The following is a 15,103-nucleotide window of genomic DNA, read 5'->3' as shown; positions in this document are numbered from 1 at the left end:
GACACACCAGGCCTACTACAATAACGTGCCGTACTGGGATTAGGTTCATTTCATTTTTGCCTACACAAAAGGCCTACAGTCAAAAGGGAAATGAATGCAGCCTTACACCTACACCCCTTTAAAGGATTGTATAATCCTTCACCTGTCCATTTCCATCGTATGGGACGACTGAGAAGACCTTTTCGGGACAAGGCTGTCAACCCTGTCCTCAGCACGCAGGCGTGTTGAACAGTACTGCAGGCAGGGGGCGGCAACATGGCGGAGAGAGCGATGCCTTCGGAGTACAGCAAGGCTGCACAGGTTTAGCTTTCTGCGTTCGCATTACCGGATGACGTCTAGTCACAGGAAAGGACACCGCTCTATGTTCATTACATTGTTAAGAGATTGCAATGTATTTGTACGCGCGACAGAGGGAGTGGATTTAACTGATAGAGGGGTTTCCTGACAGAATTTTATTATACTATTTTCCTTGATGCTCTTGTTCAGTGATTAAGAACAGGTGACATCGCGGCCGCCGATTCTGAGTGGAAATGTCAAGCGACAGACCGGTGACAATGCCGGGTTCAGTGTCGCTTACCACCCCGGTTCACGGGCAGCAAGGGGCTACCGGCTCCCTTACCGGTGAAATGATGGTGTCTAGCTCGGGCTCAATGGTTCCACCGGCCGGGATGATCAACTCGTCGGTTCCGATCCGGAATATCAAGATGAAATTTGCGGTTCTCATCGGTCTGATCCAGGTTGGGGAGGTTAGCAACCGTGATATAGTCGAGACGGTGCTGAATTTGGTAAGGATATCAATCTTTCACATTAATACTCAAAGCTAAATTTTCACTCACAATAACTGGTCTTGTTTCACCATAATGTGTGGCTGTGTTCTGTCTGACACCCCCATATAACTGTCATTAGATACATATTTTCTGTACAAAACCTACGCATACATGTTGTGCAATGTTCAGTGATTTTGTTGTGGGATGTAGCCTATGCACCATATATAACAATGTTACTGATGAGACAATATTAAAGAGTAGACTGCAACATTGAAAAGAGTACCAGACACACACACACACACACACACACACACACACACACACACACACACACACACACACACACACACACACACACACACACACACACACACACACACACACACCATTGTGATCTAAAGAAGTTGATAAGCATTTGAATTTGATTACATAATTTCTTCTTCACGTGTTTTACTTAGATGTCCTTTGCTGCATTTGACTGAATGCTTTGGTCCAGCAGAGAAGAAGTGAATAAAGTAGTCTAGCGGGTGAATGTGTGTCTGTCAAGTCAATAACTTGAGTTGATGGCTTGGTAATGAGTTTGATAAGTAGGCTAGTAATATGGTGCAAACTTTCCTTGAGTTCAAATTGTAAGAGGTTTGACCAAAATGAGCAATACTCATCATCACACAACGTTTGGGCATCTCTATACTTGAAAAAGTTTTGAACTGACTAGTTGTCATGTTTATTTGCACCTGTGTATCGATTTATTCCGCTGTCATTACTTTCATAGTTACCTTATATAGGTAGCAACGCCACTCTGCAGTCACTGCACCTGTCTGGCTTGGCCGACATATGGTTAGTGTCCTTGGTGTTTTGTTCTAAAGCCAGTCCTAAATATGTTGTCAAGTTGTTAAATATCTTATATCAGCTCTCACAAGAGAACAGTGTGTGCTACTTTGTTTAAAACAAATATCGCTCTACTACATTACTATGTAAAATCACTGCATTGTCATGTAACAAACAGTTTATAATGTTGTTATTATAATTACAGCATTAATACAGTTATAAGAAACTTATTCTTATCCCATTAATGATGATAGATCACTATATGAATCTCAGAGATAGCAGTTGCTTGTATTTTTTAACATGATATACAGTATGTTGATTTATGAGAGAGAGACAGTGCCGTGTACCGTATTTACTACAAAGGGCCACTTCAGAACAGATCTTTGATAAACTAGAAAAGGCAGTTCCAGAAGAAGCTTTGCAGGCTTCAATCTTATTTTGGTAGTGGCAAAAGTTTAAGATGGTTCACTGTGGACGATAGATAGATAGATAGATTAGCTGTGTAGTTGAAATAAAGTGAGATAGTAAGATGGACCAATGGATAAAACATAGTCAGCGGGTAGCATATAGGCAGATATTGGTTGTCATTAGTCCCTGCATGGTCCATGTTCCAGTATCCCAGTGTCTTTACTCTCTGTACACAAACAAACTCTGGTGAGAACAGACTGGAGAGAGTGAGAGAGTGGGCCATAATTCTTTCAATAGGATATAGAGAAAATGCTGCCACACAGAGCTTATGCAAGTGGAACTTGGCACTCATCGTGAAATCGAAAATCAATGGTCATTGAAGGAGATTGCTCTTTACTACAGTGACCTGTCTGTAGCCTCTACTGATGGGGGATATAGGTGGTCAAGGCTGGTGGCAGTCCAATTTATGTGATTATGCATAGAGATAGAACATTGTTCTAGTCTCTATGTGGTTGTGGCCCTCCCAAACTATGTGTTAAAATCATCATAACCCCAACCTTTCTCCTTACCAGGGTTAACCTAAACCCTATGTAGAAAACACATACTGTACCATTTGGAACTGTGCAATTAATGTAGGTTCCTAAGCATTGTTAGTATGATATTAAAACAGTCCATACAATCATCATACTGTATGAATGGTTCACAATAAATCTTTCATCTTAAATTGTAATTTATTCATTCTATATTTGAGTAAATGGTAAAATATTAGGACTAATAGCTTTGAGCCATATAATAATGTGATATCTGCCTGCATTGACCATCATCCATCAATTTGTTTATTTGAGTGAAAGTGGAAATTGTGTTATAATTTTCTGTGTTGGCATGATGTTCTTTGTAAATGTGCCCTTGGTACGGTATTAGCATTTACAGTGTTTATTTTTCACAGAACAGTATTTATTTTTCTGATGAATGTCTACTACAAAACAAATGTTTTTAATGATCAATGGTCACCTCGAAACTCTAAACAATGTCTAGACAGTTCGCAACTTTCACCATAGTTTCATCAAAATTGGGCCAATCAGTGTAATTTCGGAAATGTCCTATCTGTATGGCAAGACCCATCATTCACTCAAGTTTAATCACAGTTGTCCCAGTGGTGTCGGAGAATTGAACAGTCAAGTGCTAAATGCTAATAGCCACATTTCCTCCCCCGAAGTGTCATTTTGATATGTAAGAACAGTAGGCATATATGCAGGGCTTAATCTGAGTATGTGATTCATATCTTCAAAGATCACTTGAAATTGGATGAACATAGCACCTTCTCAATTAGAGAGGAGACTGATGGAGGGAACATTTTTGCATTGCTAACCTCTGAAAGAGAGAAACCTGATTACTGAACAATGGAAACGTGTTCAGAAACAGAGTCAAGTGTGATCAGTTTGATGATGATAAGTGGGGGAGAGAGTAGGGAGTAGGAAAAGTGATCTACTGAATGTGACAAACAAAAATAGAAGAAAAAACACCCCTTCCTGCAGATTTCTCTTTTCCCATGAAGTGAACCTTGCACTAGCATCAAAGTCAAAGTGGCTTTAATGTCAATTCTTCACATGTCAAGACATACAAAGGAATCGAGAGGACGTTTCTCACTTTCCCATGGTGAGACAGATAAAGTGCCCAGGCACAACAGATAAGACAAGACATACTAAAAGTAAAACATTCAATAAAAATAATTTAAACAGTGCAAAAAGAACAGTCAGTAAAGACAGTAAATAGCAGCCAAATACTGTGTATTCTGTGTACAAATAATAGTGCAATAGTAGATTATAATAATAGAATAGTAGATTGTCCAGAGTCCGTAGTGTTTTTAGGGGGGGGTTCAGCTTCCTGACAGCCTGGAGGATGTGGCTGGGGGGAGTGAGGGGAGAGAATTTAGCTTCCTGACAGCTTGGGGTATGAAGCTTTTCATGAATCTGGTGGTGTGGGCACGGAGGCTCCTATACCTTCTTCCAGAAGGCAGGAGGCTGAACAGACTGTGTGCGGGGTGGCTTGCGTCGCTCACAATCGAGGTAGCTTTTCGGGTGAGGCGGGTGGAGTAGGTGTCTTGCAGGGAAGGGAGTGGGGCACCAATGATCTTACCAGCTGTGTTCACTATGCGTTGCAGTGCTTTCCTGCTGTGTTCGGTGCAGCTACCGCCCCACACAGTGATGCAGCTGGACAGGATGCTTTCGATGGTGCCTCGGTAGAATGTTGTCATGATTGGTGTGGGAGCTTTCGCTTGCTTCAGCTTGCGGAGGAAGTAGAGGCGCCGCTGGGCTGTCTTCGCCAGTGATGCAGCGTTGGTGGTCCAGGAGAGGTCCTCGCTGATGTGCACCCCTAGGAATTTGGTGCTGCTCACTCTCTCCACAGCAGCACCATCGATGGTCAGTGGTGGGTGTTCGGTGTGGCCTCTCCGGAAGTCGACCACAATCTCCTTAGTTTTGCTGACATTCAGCAGGAGGTTGTTGTCTCTGCACCACGTGGTCAGAAGGTTGACCTCCTTCCTGTAGTGGGTCTCGTCGTTCTTGGAGATGAGACCCACCAGAGTTGTGTCGTCCGCAAACTTAACCATGTGATTGGTGCTGTAGGTTGGTGTGCAGTCGTGAGTCAGCAGGGTGAAGAGCAGGGGACTGAGAACGCAGCCTTGGGGGGCCCCTGTGCTGAGTGTGATGCTGCTCGAGGTGTTGTTGCTGACTCTCACTGAGGAAGTCCAGCAGCCAGTTGCAGAGGGAGGTGTTGAGCCCCAGCTGGTCCAGTTTACAGATCAGTTGTTGTGGGATTATGGTGTTAAATGCTGAGCTAAAGTCTATGAAAAGCATTCTCACATATGTGTCTGCTTTTTCCAGGTGGGTGAGGGCTGGGTGGAGAGCAGAGCAAAAACGTTTTGCTCGGTATGCAAACTGAAAGGGGTCCAGGGTGGGGTGGAGGATGGACTTGTTGTGGGACATGACTAGCTGTTCAAAGCACTTCATGATGATGGGGGTCAGTGCTACAGGGCGATAGTCGTTGAAGCAGGATGAAACGGATTTCTTTGGCACAGGTATGATGATGGAGGTCTTGAAATGTGATGGGACAGCAGCTTGACTCAAAGAAGTGTTAAAGATGTCCGTGAAGACATCCTTAAGCTCCTCTGCGCAGTCCCTCAGCACACGGCCTGGAATATTGTCTGGGCCTGTTGCTTTGCGGGGGTTGATGGTAGAGAGTGCCCTCTTCACACTGGCAGCAGACAGGCACAGGACCTGATCGTGGGGGGGGGTGGAGTTTTCTGTGGGCTTGTGTTGTTTGTTGCTTCAAACCGTGCAAAGAAGCTGTTGAGGTTGTTGAGCAGAGAGATGTTGTTGTCGCAGGTCTGTGGCGCGGGCTTGTAGTCCGTTATGGTCTGAATGCCCTGCCACAGGCTCCGCGTGTCTCTGCTGTCCTTGAAGTGGCAGGTAATCTTGTTTGTGTAGTCCAGTTTTGCTTTCCTGATGCCATTGGACAGACTGGCTCTCGCTGTTCTCAGGCCATTTTCATCCCCGGCTCTGAAGGCTTTGTCTCTGGCCCTCAGCAGCCGATGGACAGCCCCTGTCAGCCATGGCTTCTGGTTAGCCCGAGTGATGATGGTCTTTGTGTGGGTCACATCATCAGAGCACTTACGGATGTAAGAGAGGACCGTGTCTGTAAGCTCCTCATTATCCGTATGGTTGTTCTGTGTGGCTGCTTGCTTGAACATGCCCCAGTCTGTTGTTGCAAGGCAGTCCTTGAGAGCAGACCTGGACCCCTCCGGCCACACAGTTATCTCTTTCCGGACCGGTTTTCCGACTTTCACTCTGGGCCTATATGCTGGCATTAGCATAACAGTGATGTGATCAGAGAGTCCGATGTGGGGGAGGGGGGAGGCCATGTTTCACTCAGAGCATTTTTTAAAGCAAGGAGGAGTATTTTGAGAAAATATTATTTGTTTATTCTCACTGTAATCGCATTGCATTTGTCTCCTTTGCTAATGTAGCCTAATCAGAAGAGTTTGGGCTGCATTCCTGCCATGCCCCGACACATTTGCAATCTTAAACAGTTTGGATGGTGTCCATTTTAGGACATCCTCAGTTCTCAGGCTATTAAATCAGTTAAACGAAAAGGCTATACCACCTAAGGCCTTTACTCCATAATGCCATATACGAAAAGGCTATACTTTGTAAGGCCATAGACAAAAAGTTTATACTCCATAAGGCCATAGACGAAACAGCTTTACCAGAGATTTTAGAATACAGAGATACCCAGAATCTGCTTCTGTAATAGTAGCACCTATTAATACTTGTAGGCTCCATCATGGCCGCCACTGTTAAAAACGTTACAACGGTTATAGTAGGACAGACAAACCTCTCATCCTCAAACCAGTCATGACTATTCAACAAAACAACAAATCCATAAATCATTTTCAAGTTTTTTTCCAGCGAATTTCTAAATTACATGATTGGATGACTAGCAAAGGAGTTTTGATGTTGAGGTTGCAGTATTTATTAATAACCAAACCTCAGCACAGGATAACAGTTAGCAGCGCCCTCTCCAATAGACAGGATTCCGATGGACCTGAAGTTAGCACTGTTTAAATTACATGCCAAAATCTCCTCAGAGAAACTTATTTTCAGTGAATCAAGTGAGACAGAAGGCTCGTTACTTTCAATACACAGGTAATAGTGTCTTGCTTTTTTTTGTAAAAACCCCCCATTTATTTTCAGTAATTTTACAGTTTTTATAATACACGTATCGCTAGATATTATTACTTTTATTATTACTAGGTGCATTTGCATTCCACTGAACAATTTAAAATGATTAGTGCACTAGGATCAATCAGATAAGTGTTGCTAAACTGGGCTGATTTTAAGTGTCCGGGAGCCAAATGAAGGGCTCTTTTAGTATAACAGAGCCAAATGATTCAGCTCACTGAAAGGACTCAGAATACCCACCATTATTTTATGACCTTGTTTTAATAAAGGAAGTGGAGGGCCCCGACCATAGACACCCATACACTTCACACCAATGGGTGTTGGACAAACCACCCCAAACAAAAACATACATGAACATGAGCATTGACATAATACAGATTCAAACAAAAAATAACCATCACAGGTACATCAGTTAATGAGATAATGCAACACTAATAACAGAAATTCACCATTACCCACAATTCCCTTGCAACAGGAAGGTGCAATGTAGCAAGACTGATAGGGAATTGTGGGTAATTGTAAATTTCTGTTCTTTATGATAATAAGCGCCGGTACCAGTTCAGGAGCCACTCCCTTTTAAGAGTTCTGAAAGATCCATGGCAGCAGCAACAATGGAGCTCACAGAATGCTGACCTAACTTAACCATTTTTTGGGGTACAAAACGTTTTAGAGTTGAAAAAGTATACTATGTTCAGAAAACATTTTATAAGGATTCATAATTTGGAGTTGTCTGCACATTGTTAAGTTGGATTGGGTGTGAATAATTTGAAAGGTGTAAGAGCAGCAGAGGTACAAAAATGTCACCTTTTTTATATTATATATCTCACTAACCGATGTACCTTTATTGTGCTAAATCTGTGCTCATGCCCATGTGTTTTGATAGGGGGGTTGGTATGGCGCCCATGGATCACAAATCTTTGCATTGCATGTAAGGGTAAAGGCTTTAGAGAGTATAGTTTTTTTGTCTATGGCCTAATGGAGTATGCACTAAATCAGTGAATAGTAGGAAATGTAGCCTCGTTGTCATGAATAGCGGCACAACAAAAAGACAGATCTGCCCTGTCAATTGAACACATTAACTATAAATATTTAAAACCGTATGAAGAGCCACATTTTTTGTTCAAAGAGCCACTGCACTAGGTGATTGAGCACTAAGGATTTTGTAAAGTGTAAGTTGATAAGGAATGAGCATCATCCGCTCACATGCACTTGAAAACTCTCTGTGGAGGAGAATAATTGAACATGCTGCTAACAAGCAGATGCTACAGTGCTATATTGTGCCACCGTCCCTTATCTAAGCTAATTAAGGGTGGTTTTGTCATTAATCTTTTATGGGTAGACAGCCTGTGATGAAAGTTGTAATTAAGATAACATGTCATCATGAAGTTGGCACATTCCCCTTCAAGGTGGATTTTATTCTACAGGAATTCAATTCTTTAAGAAGGTTAAACTGAATTAAATTAAAATGAGATGGTTTCATGAAGAGGGATGGTGTTCTGCATCTTAGTTCCAGTTCCTGTCATGACAAACATGTAACAAGTACTGTAACTGAAATAAATATTAAGTTGCAAACAGTAGCCTTGCAATTCGAGTTGCTCCAACCGAGTCTTGTCTATTTCTCAAACGTTCAACTTCAACATGTATGTTACATACTGGGACTTTAAAGTTGGGATTATGTTCAACTGCAGTCATATTTACATTCTGCTTGGTCAATACTCTTTGGTGGCTGTTGGCACATTTCTACTAGTCATGTTCCACATAAGTTTTACACTAGCCCTGACAAGGTGAGGAATGACTGCTTGATAGTTATCTTTCCTGCCCAATGTACAGTAACACTGATGTTGCTGTATGTCAGACATATTTAACTCTACCATACTACTATCTACTATATTTAATTTGGCCAATGTCATGTTGTCTGAGGATGACAAAGCATTTATTTTCAGAGAGAAACCATTGAGACACCATTGGGTGCATGTGTTGGTCATAGTCATGATTATTGCCAGTCTCCGTGATTATATGGATGTAGGGTTGAATGGAGAGGAGGATTGTCTGTAACTTTGCTTATTTTTCTAGGTCATGTATATTGCTCACTGCAAGAAACTTCCTAAAGAGTTGTGGATTTGTCCCTGCCCCCTGTTGAGCTGCATGCTTGTCTGGATTAGTGGGGCCTTTGGCTAACAATAAAGAGAAAATACCTGCAGTAAGCATAAAAACAGAACCACGGAACAAACAACATTTAGCTTTTCATAATCTTAATAGATTTGGGTTGTTGGGTTGTTGTGTTGAAATCTGAAAAACTGCTGATTCATTTACTTTTTTGTGTAAAGCAATGACCTGTAACTAATCAAAACAGAAAAATAAATTCCCTTGTTGCAAGCTGCAATTTTTACCCATTACTCAATATTTAGTTCAAAGAAAGGCAGCTACGAAATAATGTGATTTGAAAATGGGACATTTATGTGATTGTAACTACAATAGGATGGACTTGAACTGGCCACGTCCTGTGTTAATGTAAAATTGATTAAACATGTCAAGGGTTACACATGGAAATGTCCTCTTCCCTGCATACTGCGTACATTTCTCCCTAAGTGACTTGGCTTGACACTGGGAAACAGAGGTGATTAAAAGGTTTTGTCCTATTTTGTGCCTTTCATTATGTTATTTTCCTTAAGAGAACAGGTCTTAAAACTGAAAAGCTGATAGTTTAGAAACAAATCTGCTTTTACATCAGCCTTCTGTTTACAAGATGCTGGCTATATATACAGTAGATATGTGGTAACAGTGCCGGGGAATTGCGTCATATCAATCAGGAATTCACACACTGTATTTACCGCTTACAGTTCAATGTTAACCACAGTGATGATGGCTTCAGGGAAGACTTTCCTCCTCCTGCTTCCAGGTTTCCTTTGTTCTTCATAAGAGGCATCTAAAATTCATGTTGCCCCAGTTTCAATAGGTATGTCATGCCGCTCAGTTTAAAAGAGACATTTTGTTATTGCAAACATTCAAGTAATGTACTGTAGGTCATGGATCTCATTTCCCTCAATGTTTCTCTCAATGGGCCATGTCTTGATGTGGGAAATATGGTCTAACAAATTTGATACATTGTAGAATGTGAATATTAGTAACCCAGCATATCACACTGGGAGTAAAAAACCCAAACACAGCAGTTCCTCAGAGGTACTTAATTAACTCACAGATTGTTTTTATTGTTAAAAATGTATCATTGGAGCCCTCAGGCTGGGGCTGGACTCATTCTCGAAAAAACAATTTTCTTGAATCTACTAAGAAATAACAGTGAATAGCATTTTAATATATAACCACACTCTGTGCTATCATGGGACAATCAATATCTGTGGAACAGAGGCTAGTGGAGGTGGAGCTGTTTATTTACAGTTTAGCTGTTGTAAATCCACACAATGCAATTAACCATCGTAGTTCTTGGTATATTTTCATAGAATGGAAACCATGAGAACAGCTACAGAAATTCCATGCAATGCATTTCTGAGCAATATAATAATTCATAAAAGCAGCCTTCACCTTGAGGAGGCAGTGATGATTTTATATTCACTTCTCATATTAAAAAAAAAAGAGCTTATGAGCTATATTCAGCGCAGGGTGCCATGCTGAGTTTGTTTGTGCTTCACTCAGTGAAGTTCATATTAGCCAACCCATTTCCCCCTACAGCAGCTCCCCCTGATCTGCTGAATGATAATCTGTTTACGAGATTTAAAGTTCCAGCATGTAGTTTTGAGTGTTACTGCACCTGCTGGCCACACTGAAAATTTTAACGCATGCTTATGTTACATTTTCTGAGCACATGTGCATATCCTTGTAAACAAACCAAACGTGAAATAGGCCTGTAAAGGCCAGTTTCCATTCCCGACACCAGACTTTAGAAAATGCTTTGTTTGGATGAATACAACACTCTTCACTGAACGTTCTTCATCATGTGATCTTATTCCTTGATGGAATAACCGATTCATCATGGCCATTTAGCACTATTTTAAAGCTAAAATCGACATACTGGGCCTTTAAGGCAAAGTTTAAATTCTGACTTGTATGTATTGTACTTTGTGTTTGTTTTAAAGGTAGTCTACTTCAGTGTACCTACGTGATGAAAATGTAAACCCATGGGTCTCTTACTTATTCACCTTACCCCTATGGTGTACAAATAACAAAGAGACAAACTACCAGAAAACAAGATGAGGACTAGAATAAAAAATAAAAAAAGAGCTTAATCAACCAATGGCTACATCCTAGCAAAAGAAAACACGATGCAGACTATAACATGAAGGAGATTCAAACAAACAATGGAACAACGAGTCGATAGCAAACACACGAGTACAAAGAAATGGGTTGACTCCCGAAGGGAAGACAGTGGTGACGGGGTTGAATGGCAAATTGCTGATGGACACCTGAATGTAGAATGATAGGAGAAGGGAGAAACAAAAGGAAACACAAAACACAACAAGGACACACGCACATGCAGGAGTGAAAACGTAACACTGGGTTGTATCCTCAGTATTATTGGAAACCAACTACAATTTCTCTACTGTACTTCTCCCTCTCCCTCTCTCTCTCTCTCTCTCTCTCTCTCCTCCCCCGCCTCCCCCAGCCCCCTTGCTCACTCATGCATGGTAACCCTGGTGAGATCTTGATACCACATTATTTGCTGCTTAAATTAGCATAAGAGTGCGCTCTGGACCATGCCTCCCTGCTCAGCGTTTAATGCGTACCAGGGGCACATCTGGAGCATGGATGTGGGGAAGCTCCTCAGGTAGACTGTGCCAGAGGACTGTGCTGCCACCCTATGGGTGTAGGCAGGCTAATGGGAGAGGGTGGAAGAGGGGAAGAAAGCTGTCTATGTGTTTCCAGATGCTGTGTACTGCTAAGTGATTCACACCACAGCCCTCCTGCTACTGTTAAAGTCATTGCTGTTCACATTTTAGAATAGACATAGGCTCCTTTTTACTGAGATATTTTCTAAATTTCTTGCTTGATATTACATTCTTACATGCTTGAGTGATCATAGATATGTATGTTCTTGGCTTTCACTCCAAGGGCATAGTAAAGCATAATTTCACTCAGTGAGGATTTTACATTCTTTGGCTGTATGCCTTTGCTGTGACCGTGTTATGACTCTGTTACAATGTATGTGTGAGAGGAGCAGCCTATTGCCTTGTGAAGGCTTAGTTCTGCATGAGGCTTGCCCAAGGCAGTGCCAGCCTGTCCACTGCTCTATGCGTGGGCATCAGAGCTTAGCATATGTAATGATTAAAGCATTTACCATGCTTTATAATTGGTAACTACATGCGGTTCTCAATCTGTGTACACAGAGTGCACCTCCCCCACGCCACACCATTTAGCCCACAACAAGCTAGTGTAATTCCCATGACTGGGAGCAGGAAGGCCTGGAGGGAGGAACTGGTCAGTCACTGAACCAGTTTTTAGCCGTGTGTTTGTGTACAGTTGAGAAAGTGTGGAGGGGAGCAGCCACAATGCTAATGCTCAGGCTTACGGCTGCATCGAGGTGGCAGGGACCCAAGTCCCAGGCTGGGTGTTAATGTGCTGTCTCCCCCCAGAGGAACAGGGCCATGGATACAGCACACATGCCCATTTCCATGGAGATGAGCAGCATCTCAGATCTGGGAAACATGCACCATCATCATACCCCACTGTAATAGCACAACATACTGTACAGTTAGCAATCTGTTGACACAGTAATGCAAATTAGACAATGCCTATTCCATGCCTGATGGCCAGGCACACAGTAATCCTATTCATTCACAAATAGGCTGTTATGTAGTTATGTTCTGCATTTGTTTACTCTGTGCTTTTGTTTCTTTCAAAGCATTTTTGTTATGCTGTCGTCCAAAATCACACTGAAGACACACAATTTCACAATACAGAATTACTGTAGTTTAACAATTGGGTAGTAGCACGTAGTGCAAGTGAATGAAGTTGGCAGTTTGTAGCTCAAACAAATGAGAGGGCAATGTTTGCTCGAGCCCATGCAGGTGTATCCAGAAGCAGTGATGGGAAGACTTATTGGTTGTCAGGGTGAGATGATGTCTCAGTGAGTCTTTTGTGAAATAGACCTGTCTCCTTTGTTCCCTCACTCACCTTGTCTTTAAATATAAATGCAGATTTATTTGAATGAGTTAGGAAGGGCATGTCAAGTGAAATAATTTCTCAGCATTGTAACGAGTGCTAAAGTACTTTGCCATGAATGGTTTTAATGATGCCACGGCATGATGTGTGGCACTAGTGTTAAACTATTCCTCAGATACCATGCTGTGGCAGGGAATGGAAGAAACTTCACTAACTATAGCTCCCCACATACTGTATCTGGACTGAGGCCATGTGTCCTATTCATTTATGTGATTCATTTTTATCCTATATCACACCTCACTACCTTCTTAATGGAAAACCTCTCCCTATCTGTGATGCTCCCGCTGTCATTCACATGCTCAGACTTGTCCTGTGATAAAATCCTAACAACACAAAATACGCTTTCAATGTGGCATTTGGTATGTGCACCATATTAGAGAAGATGATTAATTTGTGTTCTTATGTTCTATAAAGACTGTGCCTTTGTTAAAGGTTAATGTAATCCATCTCCTCAATATTTATTGCCCCAATACAGCCAGGGTGTTTCCAATCCATGCTGATATTGAAGCATGAAGGACTCTGTGATGGTCGTGTTTGAGTCTGACGTAATATACAGTGCCTATAGAAAGTCATCATACCCCTGTGAAATCTTTACCTTTTGTCACATTACACCCTGGAAATTAAAATAAATCAAATCTAACTTTTTTTAGCTGTATGTACACATTATAACCCTCATCATCAAAGTGAAAATAATATTTTTTTAAATTCTGGACAATTATTAAAAATAATTAGTGAAATACCTGGTTTGGTTAAGTGATCAGCCCCTTAGAGTATACCATTATAAACTTGCTCAGGTGCAACCAATCAACTTCCTGATCAAACACCAGGCTAATTGCCCCCCACCTGACATCAATTGTAGTGGTTTTGATTACTTCATAATAAAACCAGCTGTTTCTTGAGGATTCCACTACTAGAAGTGCATGGTTCTGCAAAGAATTCACCATGGTTGGAAAAGTACTTTCAAAAGGCCTCCGGGATAAAGTTGTAGGAAGGCACAAGTTAGGTGAAGGCTACAAAAAGATTTCGAAGGCTTTAGCTAACCCTCTGAGTACCGTTCAGAGCATCATTAAGAAGTGGAAGGCGTATGGCACCGTCAACACCTTGCCTAGATCAGGCCGTCCGTCCAAACTGGATGACCGAGCCAGGAGGACATTGATCAGAGAAGCTACCAAGCGGCCAAAGGGAACTTTGAAGGACTTACAAGTCTTTATGGCTGGGACTGGCCTGTCTGTGCATGTGACAACAATCTCACAAGCTTTACACAAAGCTGGCCTGTATGGCAGGGTAGCAAGAAAGAAGCCTTTTCTGAAAAAGTGCCACACTCAGTCTCATTTGTGCTATGCAAAAACACACCTGGAAGATTCTGTTGCCATGTGGAAAAATGTTTTATGGTCAGACGAGACTAAGATTGAACTTTTTGGACTGAACTCCATGCGCTATGTTTGGCGAAAACCAAACACAGCACACCACCCAAAAACACACCATACCTACTGTGAAGCATGGTGATGGCAATATTATGTTGTGGGGATGTTTCTCTTCAGTGGGGACTGGGATTGAAGGGAAAATGGATGCTGCCAAGTACATCGAAATTCTTGAGGACAACCTGCGTCCCTCTGCTAGACAGCTGAAGATGGGCAGGTTATTCACCTTCCAACACGACAACGATCCTAAACATACTGCCAAAAGAACAATGCAGTGGCTTAAGGATAAAAAGGTGAATGTCCTTGAGTGGCCAAGTCAGAGCCCTGACTTAAATCCGATAGAAAATCTGTGGATGGATTTGAAGAGAGCAGTCCATTGCCGCTCACCACAGAATTTGACTGAACTCGAACAATTCTGCAAGGAAGAATGTGCAAATATTCTCCAATCTAGGTGTGCAAAGCTAGTAGAGACATATCCAAACAGATTGATGGCTGTAATTGCAGCAAAAGGTGGCTCTACAAAATATTAAATCAGGGGACTGATGACTTTTCCAACCCTGTGGTCCGAAAAAAAGAAAATATCCACAGAGTGGCAGTTCTCTGGCAGTTCTCTGGGCAAAAATGCCTTGTTGATGCCAGAGGTCAGAGGAGAATGGCCAGACTGGTTCGAGATGATAGAAAGGCAACAGTACTAAAATAACCACTCGTTACAACCAAGGTATGCAGAAGTCCATCTCTGAACACACAACACGTCGAACCGTGAAGC

At 42.0% G+C, this 15,103-nt stretch overlaps 1 protein-coding gene across 7 annotated transcripts in view; it reads left to right on the top strand.

Annotated features, from left to right (window-relative positions):
• Window positions 1–530: 530 nt before the first annotated feature.
• The window catches only part of LOC310822746 (neurobeachin), a gene marked incomplete at its 5' end in the record, with an annotated part of 231,677 nt that continues 217,104 nt past the window's right edge, over window positions 531–15,103 (top strand). For 4 of the 7 annotated variants that reach the window (XM_083695214.1, XM_083695213.1, XM_083695212.1 and 1 more), the window contains one exon: window positions 627–785. In XM_083695214.1, coding sequence (XP_083551340.1) covers window positions 627–785 — 159 coding nt within the window. Of the gene's footprint in view, window positions 786–15,103 lie in introns of all 7 variants that reach the window. The other 3 variants (XM_083695211.1, XM_083695209.1, XM_083695208.1) reach the window with 1 other exon arrangement.

This window comes from Argentina silus (genome assembly GCF_951799395.1).
Source record: "Argentina silus genome assembly, chromosome: X".
Lineage (NCBI taxonomy): Eukaryota > Metazoa > Chordata > Actinopteri > Argentiniformes > Argentinidae > Argentina > Argentina silus.
Note: the sequence above shows the minus strand (reverse complement) of the source record. Positions and strands in the feature narration are given on the sequence as shown.